The following is a 15807-nucleotide window of genomic DNA, read 5'->3' on the forward strand; positions in this document are numbered from 1 at the left end:
CCCCTTATCACAACCCTAAAGAACAGCAGGCTGATGTTTACAGTGCTGACAGGGAGTCAGCAAGGTTTAATAAAGAGACAGTGTTATTGCTCCAATACTGCACAGATGCAATCATTGAAATAGCATTGGGTAAACCCTAGGTTTTCCATATACAATGTAATCACGTGTGGTGTAATTGGAAAGCCAATCTCATGGGGAACAAATTGGTGTCATTGATGGTGTGGTAAAGTGGGCGCTGAATAAAGATCTTGGAATACAATTCAAAACTGAACAGAAGGTAACACAAGACATTTTAACCTGGTTTGACACGCTTATAGAGAGAATGCAAGCAGGGCCATTGATGTTTTGTTGCAATTGTGTCTCTGTTCGATAACTTTGGATTTAGCTTTGATCCTTGGCTATATAAGGGGAAAATTGGAATGGTTCAAGGAGACTCATCAACGCAATCTCATGTGCACCATTTGTGTATAGCCATTCGACTATACACACATTTTGCACCATTGTGTATTGCCATTATTGAACCCACTGTACAATCAACTGCATTCTCTTTAACCTAGCATTCTGCTTGGACTCTTACCATTGCACATTTAGTAGTTTTTAGGTCGTAACATACATATAGAGCTCAGGATATCTGCACCCCGTAGTCACTCGCATATACACTAGTGCCGGTGCAAGACACACAATTGTATCTTTGTAGGCTACACAAGCCAGAGGCATGTACACATCTACCAAGGTAGACAGCAGTCAGTATAGAGCCACACTACTGGCTGAAAGAGGCTACAGCCCCTCATTTGCAGTTAACATTAAATGAATCCCGTTCCGGTCACACCAGGTAAGACTACACATGTTCCTTAACCACTCAGATACTTCCGCTGTTTGGTGTATCTGAGGGTATTCTTGCAGGAGTTTAACATGAATTATTTTGTGTAGTGCTCGGAGTCATGGTCAGGTTTTACATCGTTGCCAATGGAGACCGTGTTCAGCAGCCTGGCAGTGTGCCGCCTACAGTAAATGGGCAGGAGGGAAGGTTTAAATGGGGATGCCCTTGTCTCATTGCACCGGTGAGACTCCTGTGGTGGATCAAGTGCCCGCAGTCTGCTTGTGTCAGCTGTGCATGAACAGTAGTGCAGCTGAGCTGATAAACTACAGTGCGAAGAAGGGTTACCGGGCAGTGCATACTTCACAAGAAGATTCACACTTAGTTGCACTCTCTAAAATGAATGTACAGAGACAGGCCTATGAATACAATAGGGAATTCCAGTATTGGGTAAAATGCAAGTAAGGAATAAAAACTGGCAACAGCAAGAACCTTTTGCGATACAGGAATCCCCGTGGTAATTTAATGAAGGTTATCAAGAGCACGCTGAGCCAGTGGCACACGTCTAAGTGATTTAAATGCTGCTGAATGCACATTTGTGAGTGTTTACATGGCTGGGTTTGGTGTGAGGCGGGGACTGAAGATGACTGACCGCTCTCTGTGCGGGCCTATGGCGGCGCACGTCCTCGGATCGGCGACGCGCAGCCCGACCCGGCAAATGAGACTCGCTCCGGGTCCATTTCCCAGGTGCCGAGCCGGGGCCGTGCTAATTACCCCGGACCTCAGCCGCAGCAGTTAGGGGAGCTAATAAGCAGTTTAGAGCCAAGACCGCGGGAGTTCATTTTCAGCTATGAAAACGGTGTCGAGGGATTTGATTTATATGCGCCGTCCAAATCGCAGTCATGCTCCTTGTTCACATCAGCACGTGCTTTCCGACCCTTTACCTTTTTCACTCACCCATTTACTTGTCTCATTTGGGCTGAACCAGGCATGGATGCCACGCATGGCAGAAATCATTTTGTAATGTGACGGCTATGGCAGGACCTCTCAATTAAAAGAAACGCTGTAACTCACGATGGGATGAGTACGGCAAGCTATCAAGAGACAGATGAAATGCAAATCGAACAACTGTCTTCACCTTTGAGGAAGAAAAAAAATCCTCTCTAATGAATGTAGATTGCCACATTTTTGGCCCCATCCAGTCCTACACCGTGAAGGTTCTACTTGATATTAAACCCCAGAGAGGGCGAACAAGCCATAGAGGCGAGGCTTGTGGCCTTTAGGAAAAGAAATACTGTCTCCATTGCACAATCTGCTGAAGGACTCCTGGGGAGAAGTTCCCATTGTGTTAAATTAAAGCATACAATTTAGTGCTCTTATACGACAGCTGAGTGGACTTATCCAAAGGTTGCTCCTGGGAAGGAACATTCCTGGTTACAGTACATTTTTCAGAAAACCAATGGCTCTGAGTTTTATAACATCTCTCAGAGCTCATCTAAATAGTGTCAGTGGCTCCCTACATAAATCAAACATGGTCAGTAATTGAAACCATCCATCCTCTCACCTTCTCTTTCTCTAGCACTAGCTGATACAAAACCTCATTTACTCTTCTATTTTATGGTCAAAGTATTATTAGAGTGTGATTCAAATTAATTATCATTTTGCTATTCAGTAGACCCCACTGAGTTGTTTTTGAAATACCCACAACAGGAGCTGTGTTATTGGACTACTTTATTATACCAAAGCATAACCTATAAGTGACCCCCAAGACATTGTTATGTTCAACTGAAAATATCAATTCACTGTCTGAATTCCACATAGGTTACAGCTGTTAATGCCTCTCAGTTCGGAATTTACATTTTCAATCTGTACCAAATACTGGGCTACATTGTATGACTGGCCTTTGACATAACAGCAATATTCTTTGGCAGAAAAGAAGCTAAAGCAACAAATCTGTCTTAATATTACAGTGCTTAGCCCTGCTTTTGACATCTAAGAGTTACTTTTACTCATAGTAATTTTGTTAGATAAGTCTTACTTTGCCATAATTTAACCTAATCCCTCTTCATTGCTGAGCTGCTGAGTTGCGGGCTAGTTTAATATTAAAGTTTTGAGTTATGTTTTGGAGCAGAGAAAATGGGTTTTCTTCTTTTTGGTGGTTCTTTAGTTTTGTGTTTGCCTACATTATTGATTTCTACATTGTTTTAATTTGCTCTCTCTCGCACTCTCATGATTTCAATCATATGTCTTTTTAAATGTACATGTTTGAATACATGTTTAAGCTTGAACCTGATATTGAGTTCATTTTGAGTTGTTAATTTGTTCCCACTATTAACTGTTCAACCAAGCAATCAGGAAATTTAGATATTTAAATTTGGGCTACTATTTATAACAACAATAATTCTCCACAATTTAATACATGCACAGCATTTAGGGCTCTTCAGTCGCTTTTTCCCTTTAGATAGCGTATCTTCCATTAGACTGGGCTGGATACAGAGCAGCAACACCCTAAATTATGACTACCGTCCTGAAATGTGCTTCCACACCACTTCTTCCCAAAGGTCTTCCAACTGAATCCAAATTTTTTAAATTCCAATTCTAATCGAAGCCAAAGAACAGAGTCATCATCTACTTGCCTGGTACCAGAGACAAAAACAGAACAAGCATCTAGGAGAAAGAGGGTGTGACCCTTGGCAGATGATGGGATTGATTAACAAAACAAGAGCAGCGCAAAGGCTTTCACCTAACATGGCTGCTGTTGTGAATGTCTCTCATGGTAATCTCATAGTCATGTAGAGGGAGAGTGGTGCATGGAAAGCACACATATTCTTGGAGGTGTCCTGCTTGCACCTTTCCCCAGCTCCCAAAGCTTGCCACCAGGAACCATTAGCATCAGATTTTATGGTCCTGTTTCCGCCGTTATGAAGGCCCCAGGGGGAAGGCCGAGGTGGGAGACATGCCGCATGAAAACATGATTCATAACAGACTGCAATTTCCTCCTTCCCCAGGAACCAGCGCAGAGAGATGCATGTGGAGGGTCTCATTAATTACAACTGGTTTTTCACTGTCCAAAACTGCCATGAAACAAACAAACAAACAAACAACAGCAGCAGTATCGATGGCGTACAAGAAAGGAGAAAACTTCAATCTATCACCCGCAACAAAACTCCCCTTATATTGGCAAGTGTTTCTAGGGAATTATTTCTGTGTGACGAATTTGCAGAGCCTCTTTCCCCTTTACTCCACACTGTGTGTGCTGTCCAGAGTGGTCTGAGTGGCCTCAGCGTGGGCGGAGCTACAACAACAGCTGAGAGGGCCAGTCCCCACCTTCAGTGCACAAAGTCCCTCTGAGGGAAGCTTGAGCCAACTGGAGGAATGCAACAATTTACGCATTTGTTGTCAGGAGTGATTATAAGTCACTGGTCAGAAGTAAAAAGCCTGCAGTGGGAGGAACTCCATATTAATTTCTGGTGAAACACAATAAGCCATAAAGCGCATCCACATCAGTCAGACTTCCATAACTTCCCCAAAAACAAGCCCAAAGCTTTACCTGTGGGCAAATCACAGGTGGCCAATGTGCCACCATTCACAGTAGCTTTCTGTGTTTATAACCTCCTTATGTTCATGGAGAGCAAGTCAGCGGTAGAATACAGCTTCATGAACAACACCCATGGTGAGTAATGTGTAGTATCGATGCTCATTATTTATGCGTGTTAAGGTAATCCATAGAGCATGAGTAGGTCAGGGTGTTTTCGAGGAAAAATTCATCATTCTATTAAGCTGCCAAAACCAATGAGGTGGTCTCCAAATTTAATTGCAGTAAACCTGTCGGTACAGAAGTTCTGAGATGATTGCACAAATTGATGAAAACAGATGATGGATTTCTTAATTATATGATTGCGCCTGCTCGTTTGTTACTCACGTCATTGCCTGGTATATGGATTCCACACCGTACCGCATTGCAAACTCGTCCACAATTTCTTGAGAGACGTCGTCGAAGTAGACCTTCCAAGCCTCGTCCCCTTTGACCTCAGGAATCTTCACAATCCCATTGTTTTTCACTTCCGTCAGGTAGTGGAACAGATTCTGTGGAGAGACAAAGTTTTTTTAATTATTGAGGGTATCAAAGGGTGGAAACAATTCTTTCTGAGGACACTGGTGAGGCAGAAACCCAGGACTTTTACTTTACAGGCACCTGCACAGTCAGTTCTCCTTGCATTTACCACGTGGCTTTTCAAGTACATCCCTCAACATCTGGCGTGCTAATGGACAGCACAGTAAAACTGGACCCCAGACAAGTGCAAGTCAGTATGTTTGATTATAACACCCCAGTTTTGCTTCAACTCTCAATCCATCTTGCACATTGTGTTTTATCAAATCGATGAAAAACAAAAAGAAACACCATAAAAGATATTGCATGAAGGTCTGGCGTACCTCATGTAAACAGGTATATTGACCATGGGGCGGTGCAACTTTTTCTTCTCCCTTCATCTCCACACTGATCTTCAGCCTGATGGCACCAGACACTGCAGATTTGTCCGTCCGCTTTTCTATGTATGGATTCAAATATGAAGACACGGTCATTCAGTGCTTTGGGTATCCGTTCTTTATTCACATCTCATCTCTCTTCTTTTACCTGCCTTACACAAAGCAGCATTCAATTACTGTACTGTGTGTGCAATGGGAGCTGGGAGTACATTGGCTATGTATCAGCACTGAACACATGAGGCTATAGAATATGCAATATGGTATGATTCATATATGATAGACACAAGTGAGTCTTACTCACAGTAAAATAAATAAATAAACACAAGCAAGCACGTGAGCATGAACATTTCTCCTTCAAATTACAATTGTAGCTAACACAACACCTCATGTGTAATTGACTTGACAGTCAATGACAGGGCAATGGCATAGCAAGCGCACACACTTCATAATTTAAAATGATATATGGGGGAGACTCAATTACAAATATTGGAAAAAATAATGACCCTCAAATGTATTGTGAATATCTGCCACACCCTAGTGTGTACCAGCAGTTATGCACTTCCTCCCACTCAATAACACAGCTAATCGTGACACAGAAATGTCTGAGGTAATCACTGTTTGCTGTGATGTCGAGTTAATCCCGGACATCTTGTTTGGTTTGATTGTGGAGAGCTGGAGCCGCGCATGAAGCACCCTAGCGGAACGTGCCTTCAGCGCTATCTTTTCTAAGAACGCCTTGCCCAGCTGTCAGCTGAGCTGGAAGAGAAGCGCAGTAACAAACGCTCCTCCAGCGCCGGAGCATGTCTGTTATGGCTTCAGCGGAGGTCATTTTGACCACGCAATTTATTACTTTTGCAGTTGAACTAGCGCTGCTCGTTGACCCAAGACATCACAATAACATTTCTTTACTCAGCCTACAGCGCTGAATCAGTGCGAGGAGGGAGAATGTCAAACCTTCTGCCCAGCCAACAGCGGTAATCATTTAGGAATGTATATTTAAAACATTTCCGTCAAAGCAACAAATAGTCCACGTTATTTGAGGCAAATAGAACTCTAAGGGCATGCTGGAAGAAGGGAAGCAATAGATTTGTTTCTTTTCAATCAATTTAACTTTGAAATAGTAGCCATTTGGAAATATGTTAAAGTCTGAATGTCGAATTCTATTTCTTTGTTCTGAGCCTGGTTTCTTTTAATTTCCTGACATGCAGCTTTTGGTGGTGCTATTGTCACACAGTCACATAGGTGAATGTCAGCCCCTTTTTAATTAAATAGCATGCTAATAGAGCAGGGTGAAAGGCATGAACGCACCGAGGTTGTACCACACGTCCATCTCGCCGCTGAGCATCCTGACTTCGATGATGGTTTGCCCCAGGAAATCATCCGACTCCTTTTTGAAGTGCTGCTTCACCCGAGACTTGATGTCGTCATCCTCATCCCAGACTCTCACTTTTATCCTGTCAGTGGCGTTGTGGCACTCACTGGAACACAGAGCAATGGTGGAAGTGACAAAGCTAACAATATGGTGAGACTCAGCTTCTCGACAGAGTTTAAGTCACACACTTCGTTGAACTTAAAAGCCTGACAATTATTCTCCCATTGCCGGGTAGCAGTTTGACAAAACACATAATTTGTAAATGAAATAGGGAAATAGTTTGATGTTGAAGGCAACAGGAGCGCAATACGGTGTGTCATAAGTTACAAAGTAATTCCTTGAGGAGCAAAAAGCATGCAGTTCACCCACTCAATTACACTTGATCTGAGCAGTGAAAGGAAAATGATGGTGCCAGGAATTCATAAAAAGGGAAAAAAATGTTTGGATGTGCCAATCAGTGGATGCACTCCTTACAGTTGAACTGGAACAGAAGGTCAGGGCTCTGAATTACCCGACACACAGCCTGTCAAAGCCAACCTTAAAAGAATGAACTAATGATGGATGCTCTTTCTCTAAAGCATCTATTGTGAAAAGGGTACAGTGACAAAACAACTAAGTCAGACAATATACTTCTATTGTCACTGCACATCACAACAATCTGTCTTAACAAATGTTTTAGTCTTGTAATGAGACTCAAAATCTTATGGTTTCTCACAAGTAGAAAATATTAGCTTGAAAAGTGAAATTGTCTCAAATCTTGAAACAAGTCAAACAGTCTCACCTCACATCATCCTTTTGTCTTATTTAGCAATAAATTACCAGAAATAAGATTTTAAGACTAAATGTAAGACTAAAATACATTTGTAGTGTTAGATCAATTTGAGTGCTTAAACCCACTCACATATCTGAACAGACACCAGTACATTCAGAGAGTCGGTTTTGTAGCAGTCTGATAATAGCCACAGAGAGTAAGCAGGCACAGTAATGAACATTAAACTGCCAAAGCAGACAGACAGTAATGCCCAAACAAAGTCTGTTCCCTATGCAGGGTTGCTTGATGACGTGCCCTTTACAGCGTGTAAACAGCGACTACAATCGCACGCCGTTCAAAAAACAGCAGAGCGAAAGCAAGGATTCATGTTTCTCATGTGGGGAAAATATATAATCCACTAGAGAATAAGGAAATAAAACCAACCAGCTTTGTTGTTCTCTGTAGTTAGTCAAATTGTCCCTTGCATAAAGGACACTGGCTAAGATAAAAATAGGGCTGGTGTAGAAAGAGTGCGAGTCATCATTCTCCCACGGTCCTATCTGTCAAATGAGATTGGCATCAGATCAGGCCTGTCAGGCTTTCAGTGAGGAAACCCCACGTGTCCCCCTCCCCCACCCGCCTTGCCCCCACGGGAGCACCGCGGTGCCCTCAGCCTGTCTGAGGGGGGCATGGGAACAGCACCCCCCCGGATGGAACGTGCCCGGCAGGCAAAGAGGTGGGAGTGGGGCTCGGAGGAGCCTGTCAGATGGAATAGAGGGAATTCCTCTGTGCTCCCCAGGGTGAGGACCTGCAGCGAGGCTCTCCCACCAAAGCCTCATGAGCCTCAAAGACCCCAAAAACACACATACACATAGGGCTGCTTAGAGAGAGTCATAGCAGATAGACTGTTTCGTTATTGTAGTCACAATAACTATTCCGGTTAAAATGAATTTCTTCTGTGGTTTTTCAATAAAAACGCCCTGTCACTGCATGAAAAGTGTGCATCTGAGAATTTGCCTGCTACCAGAGATACTGGGGGTATAAAATAAGCAAGGGGTCAGAGGACAAACTAGGGAGATGAAATCGATTTTTCTCCCATGATGAAAATGATATTTCCAATGACACACAGCCTCAGTGGAAAGGAAAACAGTTTGCAATTAAAATAGCATTTTCTGTCACTGATATTAATTAATAGTCTTACCACTAAAGAAAGAATGGTCAAATGTTGCTTTTGTAATCATAAAATGAATAGATGGAAGAAAGCTGTAGATTTAAAAGCTGTTAAATGATCCATGCTCCCCGGAGAAAATAAGTAAACATGGAAAAAAACACAAAAATATAAACACTCAGAAATTTCCCAAATTACCCTATTCAAAATAACTAAATGGCTGGTTTTTTCATCATATTGCCTAGGCGAAGAACTGCTTAAGGTTCTTTGATTAAGAATACAGCCAACCGTTTTCCCATTACGATTCTGTTTGTTCACACCATTTTAACAAGACACTCATGTGCACCAGATCTGCTTCCAGTTATGTGCTATTTGCTGTCCATGGTCCTGAAACTGCATCTGCCAAAGCCATATCTCACCAGAGCAGTATGACTGCGAACTAGAATTCCTGTAATCAGAGGAGTGCAGTCCAGATCTGCAGCAGTCAGTGATGGCCCTTCCACAGTCAGGGAACAAATGTAGACATTAATTAAGCCTGCATTGCCCACTGTTATATGCCAGAAAAACTCTTTTTCTTTTTTAAATCCATCTGCTTTTCTTAGGAAAGCATTTTAGCCCCCTATTAATTAAACCAAATTGAATCCAAATCTAAGGGTCTTGAAAAATCTGCAGACAAACAGTTAAAGTTAGCACTGAAACTGTAAACATGCTAATGAAAATGCGAAACTGCAATATGGGACAGCACAATGGGCCAATCTCGCTTACAGATTCATGGTCACAGTAATACTGCATGACAAAGCAAATTTTTAACAATGTATAGAGAAGAAGACAAATTACAGGAGCTGTGTAGGAACTGGCATGCCAGTTTCACTTAGTGTTTTATCCAAAACTGATGGAGATTATTGCTGTTTGTGTAATGAAGTAATAGAAGATATCTGAGAGGGGACAGCCTCCACCATTAAGAAACCACTGCAAGCTCATACTTCTTTTACACAATACTTCAGTGCTCTGGCTGTGCTTCAGGTGTTACATTATATCTGAGATTTATGCTAATTACCACAGTATTAAGATCTCAGGGACCAATCAATCCATGCAAAAAGATACAGGTCAGTAGTGAAAATAGGTTTTTTTCCATTGTGATACATCTATTTTGCTAATGAATGCTACTTTGCTTTCCGCAAGGGCAAGCAAAAACCCAAGGAAACAAGCCTCTGGTAGAGCATGGCTTCGCTATTTCCACCTTTCCACAGGGCCCCTTGCAGCAGTGATAAAATAATGATCAATGCATTGCCATGTAATATTGGCAAAGCTGATGGCCTTAGCTATCATCAATATAAAAAAACTCCCATTATTTTGAGGGATGCTCCCTCTGAACAACACAGGGATTTTTTCCATTTTATATTTGTGTCACGTGTCTTCCCTTCCTGTGGTTTAAACTGATCTGCCTGATTATGAGAAGGATGATGGGGACTACATCCCATCTCTGAACAGGTCGGAGTAGAGGATGACTGCACTCAGTATCCCAAGAACTTAAAAGTCTCAAATGCAAGACATAAGGTCCTGTCTGTTCAAAATGAAAACGGGGTTGTTTCGGGTAAGGCAAACTTATATGCAGCTTTAGACTAAGCCACCAAGTCTAAAGACAACAGTGATTTTTTTTAAGGAAATGCTTTCCACCATGCTTTATGGGAAAAGCATTTCTCTTATCCCTGGGTTCATCACAGCATTAGACTGAATGGGAAACAAAGCGAAACTGATCTGTAGAAGGGGTCAGGCAGGGGTCAGGAAGACTTTGGTCTGGAGTCAGTCAACATCTGTTCCCAAGTTTAACCATCCAATAAATAAAAGTTATACTTGTTTAAATATAGAATTACTCGCTTAATTGTGAGTCAAAAGTATGTACTGTGACAAAGTCCAGGACTTTGTGGTCTGTACATGGAAAATTTTAACTATGAAGAAATAAGCAGTTAAATCTAATCAATGTGCATGTCTTTATACAGCTTAGAAATTCGCTCTAAGAAGTCACTGCTTCATAACTATTATGACCACTGTATAACTAACAAAAAAGTGAATGTGATATGTGTAAACAAACTATGAAGTTGGAGATGCTTGTAGAGAGGATTTCCATGATTTAAAGGATAAAATTTCAGTGATAAACATTCTTCATACTCTAACCAATGAAAGCTGTGATATGTTGTTCTTATCCACATTCATACAGAAAAAATACAACTCAGAGTCAGAAAGCTAATGGCAGGGTATTAGCTTGCGCAGACAGCTAGGGAAGGGAATTTCTGCCATTAGCTACACTCATCACTGTGTACATAAAAGTGACAAGCACTCTAATCGCTAAGCCACAGTCTGTAAAAACACTATAAAGACAGTATATTTAAAAACTCAGCAGGGACATAAATGTAGGTGTCGTCAAATAATTCAACAATTAAAAAGTAATAATTGCCCATGCGTTCATTCTGTTTAATTCACAGCTTCTGCTGTACATTCTGCACATAGGAACTTGTGCGTGAATACACCAGCAAAGAATTATCAAGCGTTAATGCCAATATTTTGCATTCCTTGGACAATATGCAGGCATTCACAGCACATTGTGCAGCTACTATGTGTGTAGTATGCACCTTATACTTTAAATGGCATATATTTACAGTTATAAACAGTCAAAAGTACCTTATCTTACTTTACAGCCTATAGAAATAGTAAATTGACTTGAAACATTTTCGGCCACCCTGAAGTGCTTTCAAGTAGTACTATAATGATTGAGGCAGACTATATCAGCCACTTAATTTAATTAATTTTTTTTTTGCTAATATGAAAAAGCTAGAATGCACACAGGACAAATTATTCTTCAGTACCCAGGTCTCAGAGTTTGGAGGCATTCGCAGTTCTGGGAGAAGCCCGTCACACATTAAAGTGAAATGGCTTTGAGTCACACCGAAATTTAGGGGAAATGTTTTAGGATTACTCACTTTCTGGAACAGTGGTTCTCAATAATTAATTCATAGGCTCCTGTCTATTGCCCAGCGCTTCTCCTGACCTCCATGTTCTGGGGAGTTCCACTAGTGTATGCAATTTCCAGCTGGTTTGGAATAGTGGCCAGCTGGGGACCAGGGGGGTGTACATTTTGCCAACTTCTTGCATATTTAGATTTCACATCAGGCTACAATGCTATTGGGGGAAAGAAAGTTGGCCCAACCAATCAAGTCCTGCCAGGAGTATTCTGAAATGAATGATGATCTGTTTATTGATCACAGTAATAAACTTAACACATTGTATCATGGATGCCATAATTAAATAGCATTTTAAGGTAAGCAAACATTTTTTAAAATCATTTTGTACTGGCCAACAGGTTTTTAAATAATGAAGACAGAGTCTTCGGAGTTGGACCTGCTGCTTTTTTTGCTTTTTCTGCAATACATGCAGTGAGAGAGATGAAGCATCAGACGTCTATGAGCCTATATCAACATTTGATCTTGACTGAGACAGCTATTATCATTCCCACACGTGACAACCCCGGAAAAGAAGAATCTATTTTATTTATCAGATTGTCTGGACCCCCCAAAAACATTATATTTTTTGTTTTTGTGACATAGGCTCTGCTCAGTTGGCTGCAGGGCTCCTGACATCAATAGGCTGATCAGAGTCAGGAGAAGCACACCACCACCAAAAAAAAAAAAGAAAGTAGCTGGCTGGAAATCCTTTAATGTACGGCTATCCAGCGCTCGCAGAAATACTCACAAAAAGAATTTTTCATCCCAGACAGGGTTGAGGTTCCCAAAGATGGTCTTGGTTCTGCGCTTGGTCTTGCCCACTTGCACGGTCACATAAGGGTCGCTGGAGCCAGTCTTGTCCTTGGCTTGTAAACCCTGAGCACACAAGACTGGGCGGAAAGAGGAGAGGTCCCATCAGCCCCAATAATACAGTCTCTGGGGCTAAAGCTAGTTTTGCAAATAAGAGACCGTTATAAACCCATAAGCACATGAGCCAAGTGATGCTGTTATACAGTGTGCATAGTCACATAAATTGGGTCAGTCAGTGAAAAGCCAAGAGGACCACACTACTATTACTCACCGAGGCAGTAGTATTTCACGGGTGCCAAGCATTAAATATAAATGAGTGACGTGTTTAATTATTCAACCTACATATATATTCTGCGGCTAGTGGTTACTACGCCTAGCACTGACTGGAAACTGGTCTCAGGCCACAAGGAAGAAAAATGCAGCATTAACATTCAGAGCAATGAAGCATCAGTACAATCTGCCTATAAGAAAACAATGGGAGGTTGGTTTGTCCGATTTGGCCCAACGTATCAATGTGGAAATATTCAGGGCTGCTTAAGTGAAGAGTTTTGCAAGCGCTTCCCTACTGCAGTGTGAAAGGGGGCATTCAGAATCGATGGCTGGAATTATCCTATAATAATGCCAATATTGTAATATTATCGCTTTCTCTCCCATTGCTTGCCAAACTAGTGCAAATCAATAAAGCTTTGTCTCTATTCAGCAAATAAGTAACATAAATAATGAATGAATGCTTTCATAAATAGGAAATTCAATATCTTCTGAAAAAATACATTCAGAGGGGTGGGGACTGTTTTGCTTCAGTCTTCTGTGTTGAAACAACGCTGGTAAAGGTATTATGAGCAGAAGTACTACTATGCTATTTGCACAGTAAAATTTCGATACAGATATGAAAAGAGTTATGAATAAATTAACGCAAATCTACCGGTGATGGTGATTTTCGCAGACCACTTTGATGTGCCTTCCAGTACTGCCTGCTTGGCTGCTTTCAGGTGGGAAGAAAAGTCCTCCTTTGAAATTTGGAACATCTCCTGGATGACCTCGAACACCTCCGGCCGGTTCTTCTCCCGGATCTTCATCCTCTCCTTCATGGCCATGATGATGTTCTGGGTTTTGTCCTCGGCGCCATGCTTGGAGCTCTTCTCCACGGCACCTACACAGAAAACATCATGTCCGGGCCAAACATCATGTCAAGGCAATGAACGACAACAATGCAGAAGAAATGAAGACAATGACCACTCCACTGCCTTTTTGCATACCATGTATCTCTGTAATAGTGACCCCTTCGTATTATTTTTTGGCTCTGATTGATTTATCAAGTTAATCATCTCATCTGAGACCATGAACTCAAATTAGATTTTAAATTAAAAAATGTATCATCATTTCGCAAACAAAATCAGTTGAAAATCAATTTGAGCATGGTTAATCTCATTTATTGAAAATAAATGGTTTACACTGAATAGAATGATGATAATCATGGCCTTAAAGGCATCCTGCAGAATAATTTCTCCTGCTGTATTTGCACATTTGCATTAGTATGACACTGAGTGCTACAGCAATAAATCAAATGGAGTTCATTTACCTATTTCGCTATGTGTACCATTTATTACTGAGCAGAAGATCTAGAGCCTGAGGATCTAGAGCCTGAGCCTACTTCATAATAGCCATGCAGTAAAAGCCTTTTTCAAAGAATTGCCTCTCCAGTAAAAGTGAGCTTTTCACATTATTTCTTTCATTTAATCCATCTCATCTGTGGTGAGGTGTTGTTCTCAAACAGCAGAGTACAATAGAAGACTTGAGCCAAGCTTTGCCCTCATTGAACTCCATCAAAGCAGAAATCATTGTCAATATCGACAGTGTGTTAAGAAACCACATTATACCACCAAATAATGACCAGGGTCTCCTTTCTGGCAAATCAAAAGTATAATTGAACACTGCGTCCAAATATGATGGTAGGCTTTCCTTGATTATTCCCAATTGTGAATGTTTACCTAATGAGTTACAGATACAGAACATTGAACAACAGTTTGTGATTTGGCATGAGTCTGTTGCAGAGGAGAGAGCTAGAATGGAATGGAATGGCATGAGCTAACAGGCATACAGGCCTCTCGCCGTGCTCTTAAGGGGGTCATCTGCTTCATGATCTTATAACAGATCTATTGTAAGAGGTTTTCAACACCATTATGTGTTTAAAGCCAAGGGAAACATAGCAAATCCTTACTTCACCTTTCCCAGAAAATCAAATTGATAGAGGAGAAGCTCCCCAAACATTTGTAAAAGTCCTTTAAGACCTAACCTCACTACACTGTACCAGTAATCTTCTTGCCCAAACATACAATGAAATAGGACTAATAATGCAATTGTATTGTACAATACGTGTGTGTGTGTGAGTGTGTGTGTGTACGCGCGTGTGTGCGTGTACACATGCATGCAGGCTTGTGCATGTGCATGATTCTGGCCATCCTACATTCCAGAAGACTGCATTTCCTTTCTGTATCTTGTTAACTTGGCCCCGGGCACTACACGGATTTATTTTTAGTTTGTACAGTTTGTATTAATAGCAGCCGGCCATTAGCCACGTATTAAGTACTCAGCTGGCAGCAGCGGCGGTTTGCAGCGCAGCTCAGCTGGCAGTGGCAGCGGTGGTTTGCAGCGCAGCTCAGCTGGCAGTGGCAGTGGCGGTTTGCAGCGCAGCTCAGCTGGCAGTGGCAGCGGTGGTTTGCAGCGCAGCTCAGCTGGCAGGAGCAGTGGCGGTTTGCAGCGCAGCTCAGCTGGCAGCAGCAGCGACGGCGGTATGCAGTTCACGCTGCCGCGTGGCACTCACGCTGCAGACAGTCGGCGTTGAGGAGGTCCTGGCACTTCTCGTGGCACTTGACGCCGCACTCGGAGCAGCGCATGCCCTGCCGCGCGATGCCCCACAGCAGGCCCTCGCACTCCTGGCAGTACGCGGGCGCCGTCGCCGTCCACACCTCAAAGTTGTGCGGGGTGGTGGAGGATATCGGGTAGATCATGGCCTGCAAAGTTTTCCTGAAGACGTGCAGTTTCTGGAAGGAGACAAACACACGGGAACCTTTCAGGGTGCGAGAGGATGCGGGTTCTTGCAGGGCAACAATAGGAATAGCACTTTGTGAAGAAATAAAATTATTCCACCAAGGAGATCGAGTTAAATTTAGCATTTTGTTTCCTCCCGCTTGTTCACTTCTAAAGTTGTTAAAACCTCTGAGAAACTTTACTTCAAACAGCATCCATCCATTGAGCCATATTTAACTTGAAAATTTGAATCCTAATGTCATAAACCAATTTGAAACGCAATGTCATAATGATATACTCTAGTTCAATCCTTATTTTTAAAGGCTACATGCAGTACCATATTAAAGATAATTGCCAGTCTCCTGGGATGTCACA

General features: G+C 42.0%; 1 protein-coding gene across 4 annotated transcripts in view; it reads right to left on the reverse strand.

Moving 5' to 3' along the window:
• LOC118227632 (protein unc-13 homolog C-like) overlaps positions 1 to 15807 on the reverse strand; it is a 104794-nt gene that overhangs the window by 65950 nt on the left and 23037 nt on the right. For all 4 annotated transcript variants that reach the window (XM_035418319.1, XM_035418320.1, XM_035418321.1 and 1 more), the window contains 6 exons: positions 15227 to 15446; positions 13328 to 13555; positions 12344 to 12485; positions 6614 to 6783; positions 5252 to 5367; positions 4740 to 4903 (listed from right to left, as the gene is read on the reverse strand). In XM_035418319.1, coding sequence (XP_035274210.1) covers positions 4740 to 4903; positions 5252 to 5367; positions 6614 to 6783; positions 12344 to 12485; positions 13328 to 13555; positions 15227 to 15446 — 1040 coding nt within the window. The remainder of the gene's footprint in view (positions 1 to 4739; positions 4904 to 5251; positions 5368 to 6613; positions 6784 to 12343; positions 12486 to 13327; positions 13556 to 15226; positions 15447 to 15807) is intronic.

This window comes from Anguilla anguilla, chromosome 5 (genome assembly GCF_013347855.1).
Source record: "Anguilla anguilla isolate fAngAng1 chromosome 5, fAngAng1.pri, whole genome shotgun sequence".
Classification (NCBI taxonomy): Eukaryota; Metazoa; Chordata; class Actinopteri; order Anguilliformes; family Anguillidae; genus Anguilla; species Anguilla anguilla.